Source organism: Podarcis filfolensis (genome assembly GCF_964270895.1).
Source record: "Podarcis filfolensis genome assembly, chromosome: 7".
Classification (NCBI taxonomy): Eukaryota; Metazoa; Chordata; class Lepidosauria; order Squamata; family Lacertidae; genus Podarcis; species Podarcis filfolensis.
In genome coordinates, this window is record NC_139603.1 from 80,544,014 (window position 1) to 80,560,558 (window position 16,545).

The window sequence follows — 16,545 nt, forward strand, 5'->3', positions numbered from 1 at the left end:
TAGATGATAGATGATAGATACCTGTAGATAGATAGATAGATAGATAGATGATAGATGATAGATAGATAGATAGATAGATATAGATATAGATAGATATAGATAGATTAGATAGATGATAGATAGATAGATAGATAGATGATAGATAGATAGATAATAGATAGATTAGATGATAGATAGATAGATAGATAGATAGATGATAGATAGATAGATAGATGATAGATAGATAGATAGAGAGAGAGAGAGAGAGAGAGAGAGAGAGATAGACACACATACACACGTATGAAAAAATTGCCCCACTTTTTTTAGAACAGGAAATCAAAGTGGATTGCAGGTTTTTTAAAAGAAAAAATGAATGATAATCAAAAGAGCATAAACGGAATGCTACAGAGAAAAGTCAAAAAGCTTTCTTGAAGAGCCAGGTCTTCGTCAAATGCCAGGAGGCAAGGGAAGGTGGTGGGGAGAGCAGGCGAAAGTGTGCCAAAGAGCCACAACCAAAAAGGCCCAGCAATTCATCTCCACCGACCCGCAACACACCTCTTTTTTAAAAACTCATCTTTCCAACAACGGCAGAGAGCACAGAGCTTCTGGGGTGCTGCAGCAGGTGCCACAACTATGAAGTCCAAGGGAAGGCAAGAGGGGTTGGAGGCAGATTTTTGTGTCACACAGGGCGCCACTTAAATTTGATACGCCACTGTCCGCCACTGTTTCCACTCCCATTCCACCCCTGCGCTGTGAGATTCGCTGTACCAGCAAAAGAGTGACTTTGGTTGGAAGCCCCTTGTTGGAGGACTTCCTAGGCATCGCTAGTTATGCAGAGCAGGGTCCTTTTGGTTGTGGCACCAAAACTGTGGAGCTCCCTCTCCTGGGAGGCTCAGTTTGCTGCTTTCCTGTTGTGCTTCTGCCATTTAAATAATAATAATAATAATAATTTATTATTTATACCCCGCACACCTGGCTGGGTTCCCCCAGCCACTCTAGGCAGCTTCCAACAGAACACTAAAATACAATAACCTATTAAACATTAAAAGTTTCCCTAAGCAGGATGTCTTCTAAACGTCTGGTAGTTGTTTTTCTCTTTGACATCTGGTGGGAGGGCGATCCACAGGGTGGGTGCCACTACCGAGAAGGCCCTCTGCCTGGTTCCCTGTAACTTGGCTTCTTGCAGCGAGGGAACCACCAGAAGGCCCTCAGAGCTGGACCTCAGTGTCCGGGCAGAACAATGGGGGAGGAGAAGCTCCTTCAGGTATACTGGACCGAGGCCGTTTAGGGCTTTAAAGGTCAGCACAAACACTTTGAATTGTGCTCGGAAACGTACTGGGAGCCAGTGTAGGTCTTTCAAGACCGGTGTTATGTGGTCTCGGTGGCTGCTCCCAGTCACCAGTCTAGCTGCCGCATTCTGGATTAGTTGTAGTTTCCAGGTCACCTTCAAAGGTAGCCCCACATAGAGCGCATTGCAGTAGTCCAAGCGAGAGATAACTAGAGCATGCACCACTCTGGCGATACAGTCCGTGGGCAGATAGTCTCAGCCTGCGTACCAGATGGAGCTGGTAAACAGCTGCCCTGGACACAGAATTGACCTGCGCATTTGGCTATAGCACAGGAGGGGGATCAGAAACCCTGCACATGTTTGCTGAACGACAAGTTCCATCACCTCTGACCATTGGCCACGCTGCTTGGGACTGATGGGAGTTGGAGGCCAGCATCATTGGGAAAGCCACATGTTCCCTGAACCTGGTGATGCTATTTCACCAGGACTGGCATATTGTTGTTTGCTAACTTAAATCTTACTCTCCTGCTCATAGATCACTTTTTAAACTGCTTTGAATTCTTTTGCTCCAGTCACCTTTGTGACTAATGCATCCCATCTCTTGCTATGTGTTCCTGAGACATTATTCTTCATTGTATCTGATTGTGGGTTGTTGTTTTTTAAATTAACTGTTATTAGCTACTTTGTGCATCCTCAGAATGGAAAAGCGGGATATGCATTTTAAATAAACAGGCAGAAATATTCAAGGAGCACTTGGAGCTCCTGGGCGGGAAGATATAATTGCACAGGAGCAGGGGGAAATAATGTTCAATTGATCTCCTTAGCAGGGGAATCTAGACTCTCTCACAACATCCTGCGAAGGCAAGCTGGAAACTGAGCAGATAGGTCCTATACACATCATACGTTTGAAGGACTTCTAAAGTATATTTAAATCAGTAATCAGAAATCAAGAAGACCAAGACTTCAATAAGGGATGGGGAAAATTTATAATTTATGGGATTGGAATGACACTTGTAATGCAACAATGAACTATGGACATAATGGAGATACAAAAGTTTGGATAAATATAAAAGATGCAGAAGGAAAGGATTAAGGAAAGGCCTCGGTCCAGTATACCTGAAGGAGCGTCTCCACCCCCATCGTTCTACCTGGACTCTGAGATCTAGCTCTGAGGGCCTTCTGGCAGTTCCCTCACTGCGAGGTTACAGGGAACCAGGCAGAGGGCCTTCTCAGTAGTGGCACACGCTCTGTGGAACGCCCTCCCACCAGATGTCAAAGAGAACAACAACTACCAGACTTTTAGAAGACATCTGAAGGCAGCCCTGTTTAGGGAAGCTTTTAATGTTTAATAGACTATTGTATTTTAATATTCTGTTGGAAGCCACCCAGAGTGGCTGGGGAAACCCAGCCAGATGGGCGAGGTATAAATAAATTATTATTATTATTATTATTAACAACAACAATAAGACCCATAAAAGGGAGGAGGGAAGTCCAAGGGATTCTTTGGAATCTTGATTTTATATATTATGTTACTATGTGAATGTTAATATTAATTTGGAAAATTAAATAAATAAGTTTATTTTTTAAAAATAAAGTATATTTAAGTCACACGGCTTCCCCCAAAGAACCTTGGGAGCTGTAGTTCATCCCCTCATGAAGCTACAATTTTTAGCACCCATGACAAACTACCATTCCCAGCATTCTTTGGGGAAAGCTGTGGGCTTTTGAAGTACTTTAAAAGTTTGGTGTGGATGTGCTGTTTATCTCCCTATGCAAGAACACCAGCGTGCTACAGTGATTAGAGGGCTTGCCTGGGGCTGGGTAGGTAAAGGTAAAGGGACCCCTGACCATTAGGTCCAGTCGTGACCGACTCTGGGGTTGCGGCACTCATCTCACTTTATTGGCCGAGGGAGCCGGCGTACAGCTTCCGGGTCATGTGGCCAGCATGACTAAGCCGCTTCTGGCGAACTAGCGCACGGAAATGCCGTTTACCTTCCCGCTGGAGCGGTACCTATTCATCTACTTGCACTTTGACATGCTTTCAAACTGCTAGGTTGGCAGGAGCAGGGACCGATCAACGGGAGCTCACCCCATTGCGGGGATTCGAACCGCCAACCTTCTGATCGGCAAGTCCTGGGCTCTGTGGTTTAACACACAGCGCCACCCACATCCCTGGCGCTGGGTAGACCCGGGTTCAAATTGCTACTCCACCATAGCACCTTTCATGTGTGATTCGCACGTAGAAGGCATATCTGGGGGCACACTTCTGGCCCCACCCCTGTATTAGGCACATTCCCTGCCATTGCTCTAAGGTAATGTGGCCAAGCGGTCTAAGGCACTGGATTTAGGCTCCAGTCTCTCCAGAGTCGTGGGTTTGAATCCAATGGGATATGATGGGATATCAACTCCGCTCACAGATAACAACAACAACCAGGAGAAAAAAACACATAACATCTTACAAGGACAGGAAGAAACACCACAGACAGAATAATTGCCACACCCAGGAAGAACAAGGATATCGTTTGAGTGCCTCACTTGTAACTTTATAAATCATTCAATGTGTCAACACAAATAAAAGTTATTAATACTGCAGTTGTTGTATAAGTGATTATTATTATGACCGGAATGTAATGGAAATCAACAAGATTTTGGAACGCAGAAATTAAGCAAATAATCAATTCATCCAATCTAGCATGCAGAGGGGGGCACTTTATCTAAATTATATAATTCGGTATTTGAACGATTCATATTAATGATTGTATTATAAATTGGTATTGTTGTAATGAGGCTATTATTGGACTGTAATTGAAAACTAATAAAAATCATTATTAAAAAAGAAAAGAAAAAAAGAATCTCACCGCTGCCAAGTGTCCTTTTGGCTCAGCCAGTAGAGCATGAGACTTTTAATTTTAGGGTCATCGGTTCATGCCCCACATTGGGCAAAAGGGGCTGGACTAAATGATCCCCTTCCAACTCTATGATCTATGATGTAGACCATCCTTGAAAACCTGCGACCCTCTTCTTGTTCCGGACTGCAACTCCCACCATCCCTGACCACCAGTCATTCTGGCTGGGTCTGATGTAAATTATAGTCCCAAACTTCTTGAGATCATTATGTTGAGGAAAGCTGCTCCAGACATCTACATGTTAACATGGTTGACTGCAAGTACATCGGACAAGGTTAGTGCACTTTTCTCATCTTGAGGGCCACATTTCCTTCTGGGCAATCTTCCAGGAGCCAGTGGTGGGCGGAGCCAGAGGCAAGAGTCAGTGGAGCAACAAATGCAAATGTCACCTTTGCACAATAGGCGTGTTTCTGCACACAAACACATACATATTCACCTCTCTGTTCTCTGTCTGGGCAAGCAAGCAGTGTTTCCAAGGACACATTCCTGCCAGGCAAAAACACTCGGGGAGTGGTAGCAGCTGCTTCTGCATGGCCTTTCCGACTTTGCAGATGGCCACACTAACACATAGATATCTGGAGGCAGGGCCAAAAGTGTGGCGCCACAAACCCGGGACTCATGGGATGCCTTCCCCCATCAGAATTTAGACTTCTCAGAATGTTGCAATGCAGTGTGCAAGTACAGTGGTACCTCGGGTTACATACGCTTCAGGTTACAGACTCCGCTAACCCAGAAATGGTACCTCAGGTTAAGAACTTTGCTTCAGGATGAGAACAGAAGTCGTGCTCCAGCGGTGGAGTGGCAGCAAGAGGCCTCATTGGCTAAAGTGGTACCTCAGGTTAAGAATAGTTTCAGGTTAAGAACGGACCTCCAGAATGAATTAAGTTCTTAACCCGTGGTACCACTGTATGTATATATATCAGGGGAGGAAGTCAGCATTAAAATGCACAGATCCACAAAAACAGCATGCAAAGGTGGGACTCGTGACGTAGCAGAAAATTTCTTGCAAAAATGTGTGTTTTAGTTCCTCTTAGGATGAAGGAGCTGGGGGTGAAATGAGAGGTCACAACAGCCCTGAAGCCATCAGATTCTTCTCCTTCTGTTAGCTCTCCTGCACCTGTCTGAGATGGCCATGGGGAAAGTCTTCTCAGGTGGCCGGCCTCCTTTTTCCTATGCAGTAGCTCATGAAGTGATGCTCTAGGAATGAGCTCAACAGCTTGGGTCCTTTGGGTACATGGGTGGGCAATGCATTTCAAGCACGACATAAACTTGCTTAGGAAACAGGTTTCCAACCAAGCTGATATCTCGCCCAGTATTAAATGAGAAGCCACCAATCTCCCCGCCACCAATCCTATGCTCTGTGGCCTGTGAAGATCTACACTACTTTCTCCATTGTGGAGTTGGCACAGAGCCTTAACTCCGGCCCCTCGCTCAAAACAGTTGGGCCTGCTTGTCTAGCACCACCTAGAGGTACAGCGGTGTGTCTGCTAATGCCATATTTAGGATGTAGAAGGTCAAGCCTATCCATTCTTAAGGAAATCAGCCCTGAGTGCTCACTGGAAGGACAGATCCTGAAGCTGAGGCTCCAAGACTTTGGCCGCCTCATGAGAAGAGAAGACTCCCTGGAAAAGACCCTGATGTTGGGAAAGATGGAGGGCACAAGGAGAAGGGGACGACAGAGGACGAGATGGTTGGACAGTGTTCTCGAAGCTACGAACATGAGTTTGACCAAACTGCGGGAGGCAGTGGAAGACAGGAGTGCCTGGCATGCTCTGGTCCATGGGGTCATGAAGACTCAGATGCGACTAAACGACTAAACAACAACAAGAAGAAGTTTTATCTGCAATTGCCCATTCACACCACAAGTCACATTTAAATCTCACAGTCCCAGGGAGGGTCATAACTCAGTGGCAGAGCATGGAATGGTTCCAGATTCAATCACTAGTATCTCCAGGCAGGTCTGAGGAAATCTCCTGTCTGAAACCCTCGAGAGCTCGCTGGACCAATGGTCTACTCATTGTTAAAGCAGGTTCTTTGTATACTGCACATGATATGAAACAGCAATAGGTTTCATATCAATTCAGTTAAATATATGCCATTTCATAATAAAAAAAAGTTCTCCAAGATTTTATCACAATGTAATTCTTGAACATATTTTTATTCAGAGCTGGTTTACCACAGTTAACAACCCTCAACATGCACCCGCAACAATACTAATGATTACACTTTATGAAGTACAATGTACAAAAAAAAAATCATTTAAGTTGAGTTCCACCTCCTATTATTACAGTTCATTTAATCAGTGCTTGGAATGGAAAATATTCTAACCTACTACAGGGGGAAACTTATTCTCCTTCTTCTTCTCCTTCTTCTTTTTCTTCTTCTTCTTCTTCTTCTTCATCATCATCATCATCATCTTCATACCCAGCAGTGATTTCTTGCCCTGGATAATGGGATGAAGTCTAAGTGTTTGTGTGAGTCTTCTTCTCTTCAGGCTTTAAATAGCTCTGCAAATGCTTGCAAGGCATTTTTGCTTTAAAGCTGAAAAAGGAAAAGGTGAAAGAGGAAACTCTTAACAATCTTAGAATCATAGAAATGTAGAGCTGGAAGGAACCCAAAGGTTCATCTGATCCAGCCCCCTGGGATGCTGTAATCACAGCTGAAGAACCCCTGACAGTTGGTGATCCGACCTCTGCTTAAAAACCTCCAAGGAAGAAGACTCCATCACCTGTTGTGGGAGTCTGTTCCACAGTTGAACAGCTCACAGCTGTTAGAAAGTGTGGGATGTGAAACACAAGAGCAGTCAAGTACAACATTCCTAGAGTGAACATGTTTACACATGGGGAGGAATGTTTGTCCAGCCAGCAGGTAAACTTCCTGTTTCCTTCTGGGCTGGGACAGACTTCCTCTGCATGTGACTAGAGGTGGGTGTGGCCTCACCTGTGCAGATAACAAATGCATAGGACTGGGCACCATCTCTCTCTCTATGACTACTTTCATCGAAGAAGCAACATCTGCTTAGCCAAAGATGCTCTCTTGGCCTCCAGCCAAGAGAGGACAAAGGGACTATCTCCTTATGAGATAGTTTCTACGTGTATGTAACTTTTCTAAGCTAAGTCTGCCTTCTGGGATCCGATTGTGAACAGAATGTGAGTAAACTCTTTTTATACTTTTATAGAAGACTGTGTCGTACCTTATTTTTTATGAGGGAATAAGGGGAAAATACCAGAACAGTTATTATAGAGGCTTTAGCGAGCCCTGAGCAAACGCATCCACTGTGAGTTTAAAAAGGGGAATGTTACTCTGCTAAATTGTGTTGTTAACACAAGTTGGAAAGGCCATAATCAAACAATATATCCCCTCCTGCATCCCTGAACATTCCCATAGAAAGTTCTTCCTAATGTTTAGTTGGAATCTCCTTTCTTGAAACTTGAATCCATTGGTTTGAGTCCTACGCTCTGGAGCAGCAGAAAGCCAGCTTGCTGCATCTTCCATGTGACGGCCCTTCAGATAATGGAAGATCGCTCTCATATCACCTCACAGTCTTCTTTTGTTTGCATATATGTAATATATAGCAATGGTTCACACTCCCAAAATTGTGGCTTCGATGGCACCCTTAAAAAAAAGCCTCTGCTTCCACCCACTACCCTCCTTTGGTTCTACCTCCTGAGTGCTTTGAGCATGTGCAAAGTGCAATATTCCGTATGGCAGGTATCTACCACTCATAAGCAATCACTTAGGAAGGTGAGGAGCTAAATGAGCTTGTCTGTGCTTCCTCTTTGTGCGCCACCCATGCTCCCCTCCTTCCTTCCATCCTTCCACCCAGAGGTTAGGGACAGCAAGCTGGGCTGGAGGAAGAGAAGCTTGGGAACCGAAAGATGGGGAAGGCCATAGCTCTATGATATAGCATCTGCCTTGCAGGCAGAATGCCCCAGGTTCAGTTCCCAGCATCCCCAGGAAGGTCTGCAAGAAAGCCCTCCATGAAACCCTGAAGAACCACAACCAGTATACAATGCTGAGCTAGATGGTCTGGCTCAGTGCAAGGCCGCTTCGTATGTCCCTGTGAGCAATAGTCTCCCGCTTCAAGGATGGAGTGATGGACTGTCAAGGCTGCAGATAAAGTTACCTGGGTAAAGTCAGCTGGGAGCAAGCCACTCTGAAAACATTCTGTGCAAAAGCACAAAGTATTGTATTGTTGTCATCCATTTCTGAATAGCCTTTCAAACCAGTCTCAAGGCTATTTACGAGCATACCATAACAACAATTAAAAGCAATTTTAAAACAATACCCCAAAAGGAGCAGATACAGGTTTTTTAAACAATACAAAATGAATGCTTAATGAAGTGGCTGGGGAAACCCAGCCAGATGGGCAAGGTATAAATAATAAAATTATTATTATTATTATTACTACACCAAGATGGAAAAACCTGTCAAAATAAAAAAAAAATGACTTCAGTAGTTTCCAGAAAGTACAGGTAGTGAACACCTGTATGATCTCAACAGAGACACTGTTCCATAAAACAGGCCAAGTCGAAGTGAAAGTCCTGTTTTGAGTTGCTGTGGAGCAGGCTTCTGATGTTTTAGGGACTTCAAGGAGTGACGTATAAACCCTACTGGGTCTATATTGATTTCTTAAGCAACCTGGTGCTGTAAAGGGCCTTGTATGTTAATATCAGAACACTGAACTTGACCCGGTAGAAGGTTGGCAGCCAGTGTAGCTCCCACAGACAAGGTGTTATTTGCTGGTGGTAGTTGGTGGCACAGGTAGGCTAGCCAGCATGTTCTACACTAGCTGCAGTCTCTGGACCAACTTCAAGGGTAGTCTCACCTAGTGCCCATTGCAGTAATCCAGGCATGAGGTTACCAGTGCATGGACAGCTGTGATCAAGCTATCCTCTCCTGTAATCACAGAAGGGTAGTGGGAAAGGAGATAGATTTTGTCTTAGGGAAAGGGAGGCAAGCCTAGGCAATTCAAGTTTATGGTGCCTGCAAGCTCTCCTGCAATCTTGTGAAAAAGGAGGAAATCTGGGTTCCGTTTGCAGCTGGGAAAAGAGCTGAACACCAGGTCTACTTGTTTGTTGAAAACTAATGTCTGCTGCCTAGTCCAAGGTCTACCCATGGCTACTAGCCGGTAGACCCATTAGGATGGACCTGGATTAAATTCCTCTCACTGATGTCCCACTGAAGGTCATTGTGGAACAACTAGTCATGGCTAACCATATCCTATTGATTAAGTCTTAATATTAATGCAATTAATTTAGTCTTAATATTTTCCATTTCAAGGCCACATCCCCAAAATCCTGCGAGCCAGTTGAAAATTTGTCCCATTATATTTGAGAAAGAAAAGATTATGAAACACCATTGAGGAACATCTACTTACTCCTTGAATGGGCAGCCCTCTTGACTTTTTCACAGATGTATGTTGCATTTTTCAAGAACCAGGAATAGTTTTCAATACAGTACCTAAAAAATTTAACCAGAATCACAAGATCAATACAATATTGATTAGAATAAGATCTGATCATCTAGTCATTTCACAATCACACAGAACCACCATACAAACTCATGGCAGCGTCATAAGAACAAAGGCAGCAGCAACTACAACATTGGAGATGCACTCCATGACTTATCAGTCATAAAATGTGAGTTTGGTATTTCCAGTCAGTGAGTGGCAAGACATGAATCTTGGGGCAATCCAGTACCAGGAAAAACCTGGACTGCATCATCTTTTATAGCTAACCTTGGCTATGGGACAATACAGCCCAAGCTTAGAGCTCTTGAGGAAGGGGTCAGAGGGACCTCTATATCCAACAGAATCCAGCATTCTGTGTGTTGAAAACTCTTTGCTATAATTGTATAGTTCTGAACTTCCTCCTGCAAACTCAATGTTCTCAATTATCCTTCCCTGTCCCCCATATTTAGGTTAAAAACCAAGGTGAGACCGGTTCTACCTTTTACCTCATAGCTTCATCTCTTGAGTAGCTTCTGTCCCTTGCACAGAGGCACTGCTGGAAAAATTTGCACAGCTCCATCACACAAGGGTTTATCTTCTGAGCCGTGATGTATGGTGTAGTCATGAAGGTTCCTTTCTTCATTGCCTGCGGACATCCTACAAGGGAGAAGATAATCTCCAAGTAGACCTTGACAGTAGCTCCATATTTTTGGCATGTCAGAGGCACAGGAATAAGACACTCGCTAAAGTCCAGCCAAAAGGATCAATGGGCTGGAGTAATTCTCTACAGTGGGAAAGTTGCAACGTTTGGGGCTTTTTAGGTTAGAAAAAAAGATAAGTAAGACTGTGGGGCATGAGAAAGGTGTATAAAATTAGGAAAGGTTTGGAGAAACTGGATCAGGAGAGTTTCCCTCCCGCTCCCACCCTGTGAGAACCTGGGATCATCCAATGAAGCCAATAGGTGGGACAACTCTTCACACAGCTCATAGTGGAAATTTGCTCTCACTTGAGGTGATGATGGTCACCAACTTGGAGGGCTTCCCACAAGGATTAGGCAAATGCATGCAGGAGAAGACTATCAGTGGCTACCAGCTCTGATGGCTATCTGCAGCCTCCACTGTCAGAGATGGTATGATTCTGAATACCAATAAACCTAGGGAGAGAGCTATTGCACTCATGTCTGCTTTCTGTAGGGATCTGGCTTGCCACAGTGGGGACAGAATGTTGAACTAGGAGTAGAGTCATCAACAAAGCTCTTTTGGCCCTCCAATGATGTTCTTTGCTCCCGCCACCTATGTTTAAAAAAGCGGGGGGGTGGAGGAGGCCAGGTGCAGAGCCAAGCGTAGCATGGCTTCAGTGGTCAGCCTCTTCTCCTCATCCTCCTGCCACTCAATATCCTGGCAGTGGTGAGGTCAGAGGATTCTGATGAAAATGGAAAAGGAAGCCAGAATTGCTGAAGTTTGTACATTCATCTGAGATTTAGAACAGAAATCAGCCAAGCATTATCAATTCAGTGGAACCTTGGTTTTTGAACATAATCCATTCCGGAAGACCATTCGACTTCTGGAACGTTCAAAAACCAAGGATCAATGGGTGGTTGGCAAAATCCATTGAAAAAATGGAAAAAACATGCAGCGGAAGCAGTTCAACTTCCAAGGCGCATTCAAAAACAGAAGCAATTACTTCCGGGTTTTTGGTGTTCGGGTTCCAAATAGTTTGTCAACGGAGACATTCGAGAACCGAGGTTCCACTGTATTCATTCACAACGTTGTTGCTGTTTTTAAGCCTACAGATGAAACTTAATTATATTTTTAAACAGTGTTTTGACATTTCCTTTACATTGAAACGTGTGAAAGCTACGCAACTTACATTAAATAATGGAATATGAGACAAATGGCATAGTATTTTGCAGAAACCAAACTGCAGCGAAATGGAAACAGTGCTGACTATGTTGAATACAAGTGGAACAGAAATTGCTGCCTTTTTGCATTTCTAGCTGACGCTGCCTGTTTATCTCAGTCTAGAGGAGATCACTTCATGATTTTCAGGGGGCACAAGCAAGTCCTGCTAATCCAATTCAGAAAAATAGCCTTGCTTAATATACTTGTGTTTGTCCAAAGCCTGGTGCAGCCAGTCCTATAGGGACGCTTGGAGGTTATTGGAGCTGCCTTGGCCAGGCATTTGAAATCAAGGCTCAGCTGTACATCATTTTTGCAAGCTCTCTTAGCCGTAATCTCTTTGGACAAGGTAATTGAATCTCTCCCCACCCACCCAATGCCTTGCATTCCTTATGGCTTTGGTTGTGTTACACGATAGGAGAGGTTATGGAGGTTACCCTTAGAGTAATGAAGCTCTGTTGACATACACCTCAGTTGTCAGAGCCCCTCGCGAATTTAATAAAAAGTGGCATTCGTTGATGGCAGAGAAATAAAGCTGCTGTCGTCTTCAAAGAGACAGGCACAAAAATACCTCAAGAGCTGGGTGAGCTAGCGAGCAAAATGGAATCCCGTCTTTTTTAAGTCACCCTGGCCTCTAACCTACTCATTTTCCTGCCCAGAGTTACCCCAAACTCAGCCCAAAAGTACAGCGTGTGGTCTTGCAGCGGTCATTATCTCGTTTCCAAACTTACCTCCCAGGTTTGTCGCAAATATCTAATGAGAGACAGGGTGAACTGAACTTCTTGGAGCAGAAATGGGATGGTGGGGGTGGAATGGCGATCCAAAAGGCTAGATAACCCAGTAGCAGAGATTAGTGCTGCTGCCTTGATCCCATGATTGAGGGGGCCTGAGGCCATGTGACAACAGCACAGCCTGCAGCCATGCCAGGAACCATGCCTTCAGAACCGTTGGTCCAATTTTATGGAACTCCCTTCCATCATCATCATCATCATTTTATTTGTATGTCGCCTTTCCATAGTTAAAACAGTGCTCAAGGGGCTTACAACATAACAAGATTTACATAATTACCAACATAGCAAAAGTCATAAACAATAAATAAAGGTAAAGGTAAAGGGACCCCTGACCATTAGGTCCAGTCGTGGCCGACTCTGGGGTTGCGGCGCTCATCTCGCTTTATGGCCAAGGGAGCCGGCGTACAGCTTCCGGGTCATGTGGCCAGCATGACTAAGCTGCTTCTGGCAAACCAGAGCAGCGCACGGAAACGCTGTTTACCTTCCCGCCAGAGCGGTACCTATTTATCTACTTGCACTTGGACATGCTTTCGAACTGCTAGGTTGGCAGGAGCAGGGACCGAACAACGGGAGCTCACCTCGTCATGGGGATTCGAACTGCCGACCTTCTGATCAGCAAGCCCTAGGCTCTGTGGTATAACCCACAGTGCCACCCACGTCCAATAAATAAAACACATCAAAAGGTACACAACCAAATGGAAAACAATTTCCACATAAAACATGAAAACTAAAACTAAAAATACAACATTGATATCAATAACAATATAAAATGGCATAGATAAAACATAAAAACAATATTAAAGAAGCCCTCTCTGTTGAGCAGCAGCAGCAGTCCTTTATGGAGCCTGTCAGGCCCCACCCCAAGCCCAGTGGAGAGAGGCAGGATAGGGCCCTTCAGGCTCGCAGCAGGCAGTCATTTCAGCTGAGGACAGACAGACCCTCTCCCTGTTGAACTTACATCACCTACTGAAGACTGTTTGTTCTAGCAGGCGTTTTAAATGAAGTCCGGTTTTATTGTTGGGACTGTTTATTTGTGGGATTTTTTTTACCTCTTCTTTATTGCATTTCTTATACACTTTAGAGACGATCATAGTTAAAGCCGCATATAAATGGCTTAAATAAATAAAACATTCAAGAGCAACGCACATGAGCAGTTTTATTGACAGTTTCTTAGACTGAAAATGATTTGCCCATAACTTGCAAACTGCCTAGGGGCCATCTTGGCAATTGGGTGTCACGTCATGGGCAAGTGACAGAATTCAGAATATAACACATTTATTCATTTTCTTACATATATATCCCACTTCCCATCCACCATGGAGCCCAAGCAGCATACATGTGGTTCCCAGGTGGTCTGCTACCTGGGCACTGACCAGACCAAGATCATCAGCAAATGGGTGGTCCATGGTGTCTTCAGACCGTACCTTGGGACCCTAGAGGTCATTCTCTATAGCCCCAGTCTCTATCCACATCGGACAAAAATGACTGGTTCAATTTTATTATAATATGAATGAATCAAAGGACTATGATGGATGCAATCTCATTATCTTCTTCTGTAAAATGATTCCTTTGGGATGATGGCTTGGGAGGTGAGGCTTTATTCAGTCTTGATCAGTGATCTGAAGCCCTGAGAGCCTTTTCATTTTCATTTATTTACTCAAGAGTGTTAGCTTTCTTAAAAAGCTTTAGAAGCATCTCCATTGGCAAAGGGAGGAGACTTGTAGCTTCATCACATGGCAGGTACCAACTCTGTCCCACCATCTCATTATGTCCCTGTAGAGAAACCAGAGATAATGGATCATTTTTCAGGGAGGGGGGGTACATTTTAAGGTGAAGAGGATGTTCTTCAAAGCTGAGAATGTTCACATACACATTTACCTTCTTCCAGGGACAACAGCCTCATTCTTCTCAGAAGTATCCGCCCCTCGTCACCTGCCTGAAAGAAATAGTTGTGTCCCAGTGAACAAAATATATGCTTTAAGTGGACAAAAGCCAAAAGGAGCAAGGGAAAAGTAGAGAAGACAATGGATTACCTTGCTATCATTTCCAGACATGAAGGAGAAAGTCTTTTCAATCCATGCTTTCGTTTCCCAGAAGACTTAAGACCGACCTTCTGCTTAGAATAGAAGTTGCAAAGATGGCATGTTGACAGCCTGCAAAGGTAACTCACTCTGGATTCCTGTTATCCCATTGTTTGCTGCGGTGGTATGAATTTTTGCGTTTCTATAGTGTAAACCACCCTGCGACCCTTGGATGAAAAACAGTATAGAAATACAGTCGTACCTCAAGTTACGTTACCTTCGGGTAAAGTAATTTTGAGTGGCAAACGCAGCAAACCGGGTTTCGCTTCGTGCATGCTCAGAAGCGCTCTATCATGCCGTGTGCATGCACAGAAGTGGTGCCTCTGGATACGGACTTTTCAGGGTAAGTACGGACCCCCGGAATGAATTGAGTTTGTATCCGGAGGGTCCACCGTATAGTATAGAAGGACAGTATAGTAAATCAAATTTACATGTTCCTGTCAGTAGCCATTTTGCTTTGGGCAGCCTGTGGTGGGCTGCTTTTGCTGTCCTCACTTCAAAATGATAAGGAGTGGCTCCACATCAGCAAGTGTGCCATGAAGCATAAAAAGCAGCTTTATACCAGGGTAGGGACCATGCTTCAGTCCAAGGCCCACCTTCCTTTGTGGAGAACCTTCCAGAAACCACATGCCTGTGGTGGGCAAGGCCAAAGGCAAAAGTGTGTGCAGCAATGGGTGCCACTCTTACTTTTATTCAATGGGCATAAAAGTAAGAGTGCCAGGCAAAAGTACTTGCACAGAACAAGGCAAATGTACTTGAGGTGGGCACAGAACAGGGTCGGTGAAAGTTGTGCCCCGAGGAAAGAATTTTAGAGGCCCAAGGTCTACCCAAGGTCTACATTTGGCCCACCCTCACACACCTTCCAGCTGCCACGAAAATACTGGGATCATCACAAAAACCCTTACGCTGTCATGGCTTTCCACCTTTCCACAGAGTTCCAAATGCCCCAGGGACCTTCCCTTCTGCACAACATTTCAGTGTGTTACTAGAAGGCTAGATCTGTGTGTCAGAAGGACACACATTTCTCCCTTCCCACCGCTCACTCAATATGGCGCCACTTCCTGTTCTTGTGAAAACAAGATCTGGGGCACACGAACACGCCTAAGGAAGTTGGTCACTGTTTTCCTCAGTTGGTCAGTTTCCCATAAAGAAAGCAGTGTGTATGGGAGCAAAGGGGCAGGGCCTGTCCGTGAGGCTGGTGCCATGGCTCCAAGGGAAAGAGCAGCCATTGCAGTCGCTTGGGTCTGGCTTGTATCGTTCGGCCACTGGGTCTGTGTTCCTGCCGCAGCCTCTGAGGAAGAGGTGTCAAGGGGAACAATGACACTGAAGTCGAATGTGTCTCTATTTTCATCTGAGGAATATTGGAGGTCATGCCCTTGCTTTATACCAAGGCAAAGAAAGCACAGCTCCATCCATCTAGCCCAGTAGTTTGTTCTCTGACTGATAACGACTCAGGGGTAGCCAAGATGACTGCAATTCCCATCATACCTGACCATTGGCCATGCTGGCTGGGCCTGACAGGAGCTGGAGTCCAACAATATCCAGAGGGCACCAAAATTGGCTACCCCTGCTCCAGGGTCTCAAGCAGGAAGGTGTTTGCCCAGTCCTGCTACATGGAGGTCCTTATGAATGGAGATGCCTGGGATTGAACCTGGAACCTTCTACATGCCAATCATGCACCATGCCACCAAGCTACAATTTGATGAAGTGACCTGTACCTTTGGTTTTGTTGGTTTTTTTCACCAGCCGTCTATTCTGCTGGAAAGCAGACTGCAGAGAAACACGAGAGAAGCAAACCTGGCGATACAATTGAGCCATTTGCCCCTGCTTCTTTCTGCTCATGCCCCCAAACCCCTGCAGTCCAAGACACGAGTCCCATGCCACAGTTTAACTACCCACGGGCTCAGTACTCAAATAATAATGTAATTGCATTTCTAACATTCAATCATCATTTAAAAATATATATATGCGGGCACAACCAAGCCAAATCCAGCATTCTGAAGAACCACATATTCCAGTGGGAAGTTCAAAACACATGCTTCCTTTCTCCCCATTCAACTCCATGAGGTTGCTGTTGCAATCCTATACCCAACCTTACTGGCACTTAGAGGGGCTTCCACACAGCAGTTTATTGTGGGCGCACTGCTAGT

General features: G+C 44.8%; 1 protein-coding gene across 1 annotated transcript in view; it reads right to left on the reverse strand.

The window, feature by feature from the left end:
• Positions 1-6,655: 6,655 nt before the first annotated feature.
• Positions 6,656-16,545, reverse strand: part of HHLA1 (HHLA1 neighbor of OC90) — a 39,953-nt gene continuing 30,063 nt past the window's right edge. Inside the window, exons 16-18 of the mRNA XM_083622096.1 lie at positions 10,132-10,282; positions 9,554-9,636; positions 6,656-6,714 (exon numbers count right to left, since the gene is read on the reverse strand). Coding sequence (XP_083478222.1) covers positions 6,671-6,714; positions 9,554-9,636; positions 10,132-10,282 — 278 coding nt within the window. The 3' untranslated portion in view covers positions 6,656-6,670. The remainder of the gene's footprint in view (positions 6,715-9,553; positions 9,637-10,131; positions 10,283-16,545) is intronic.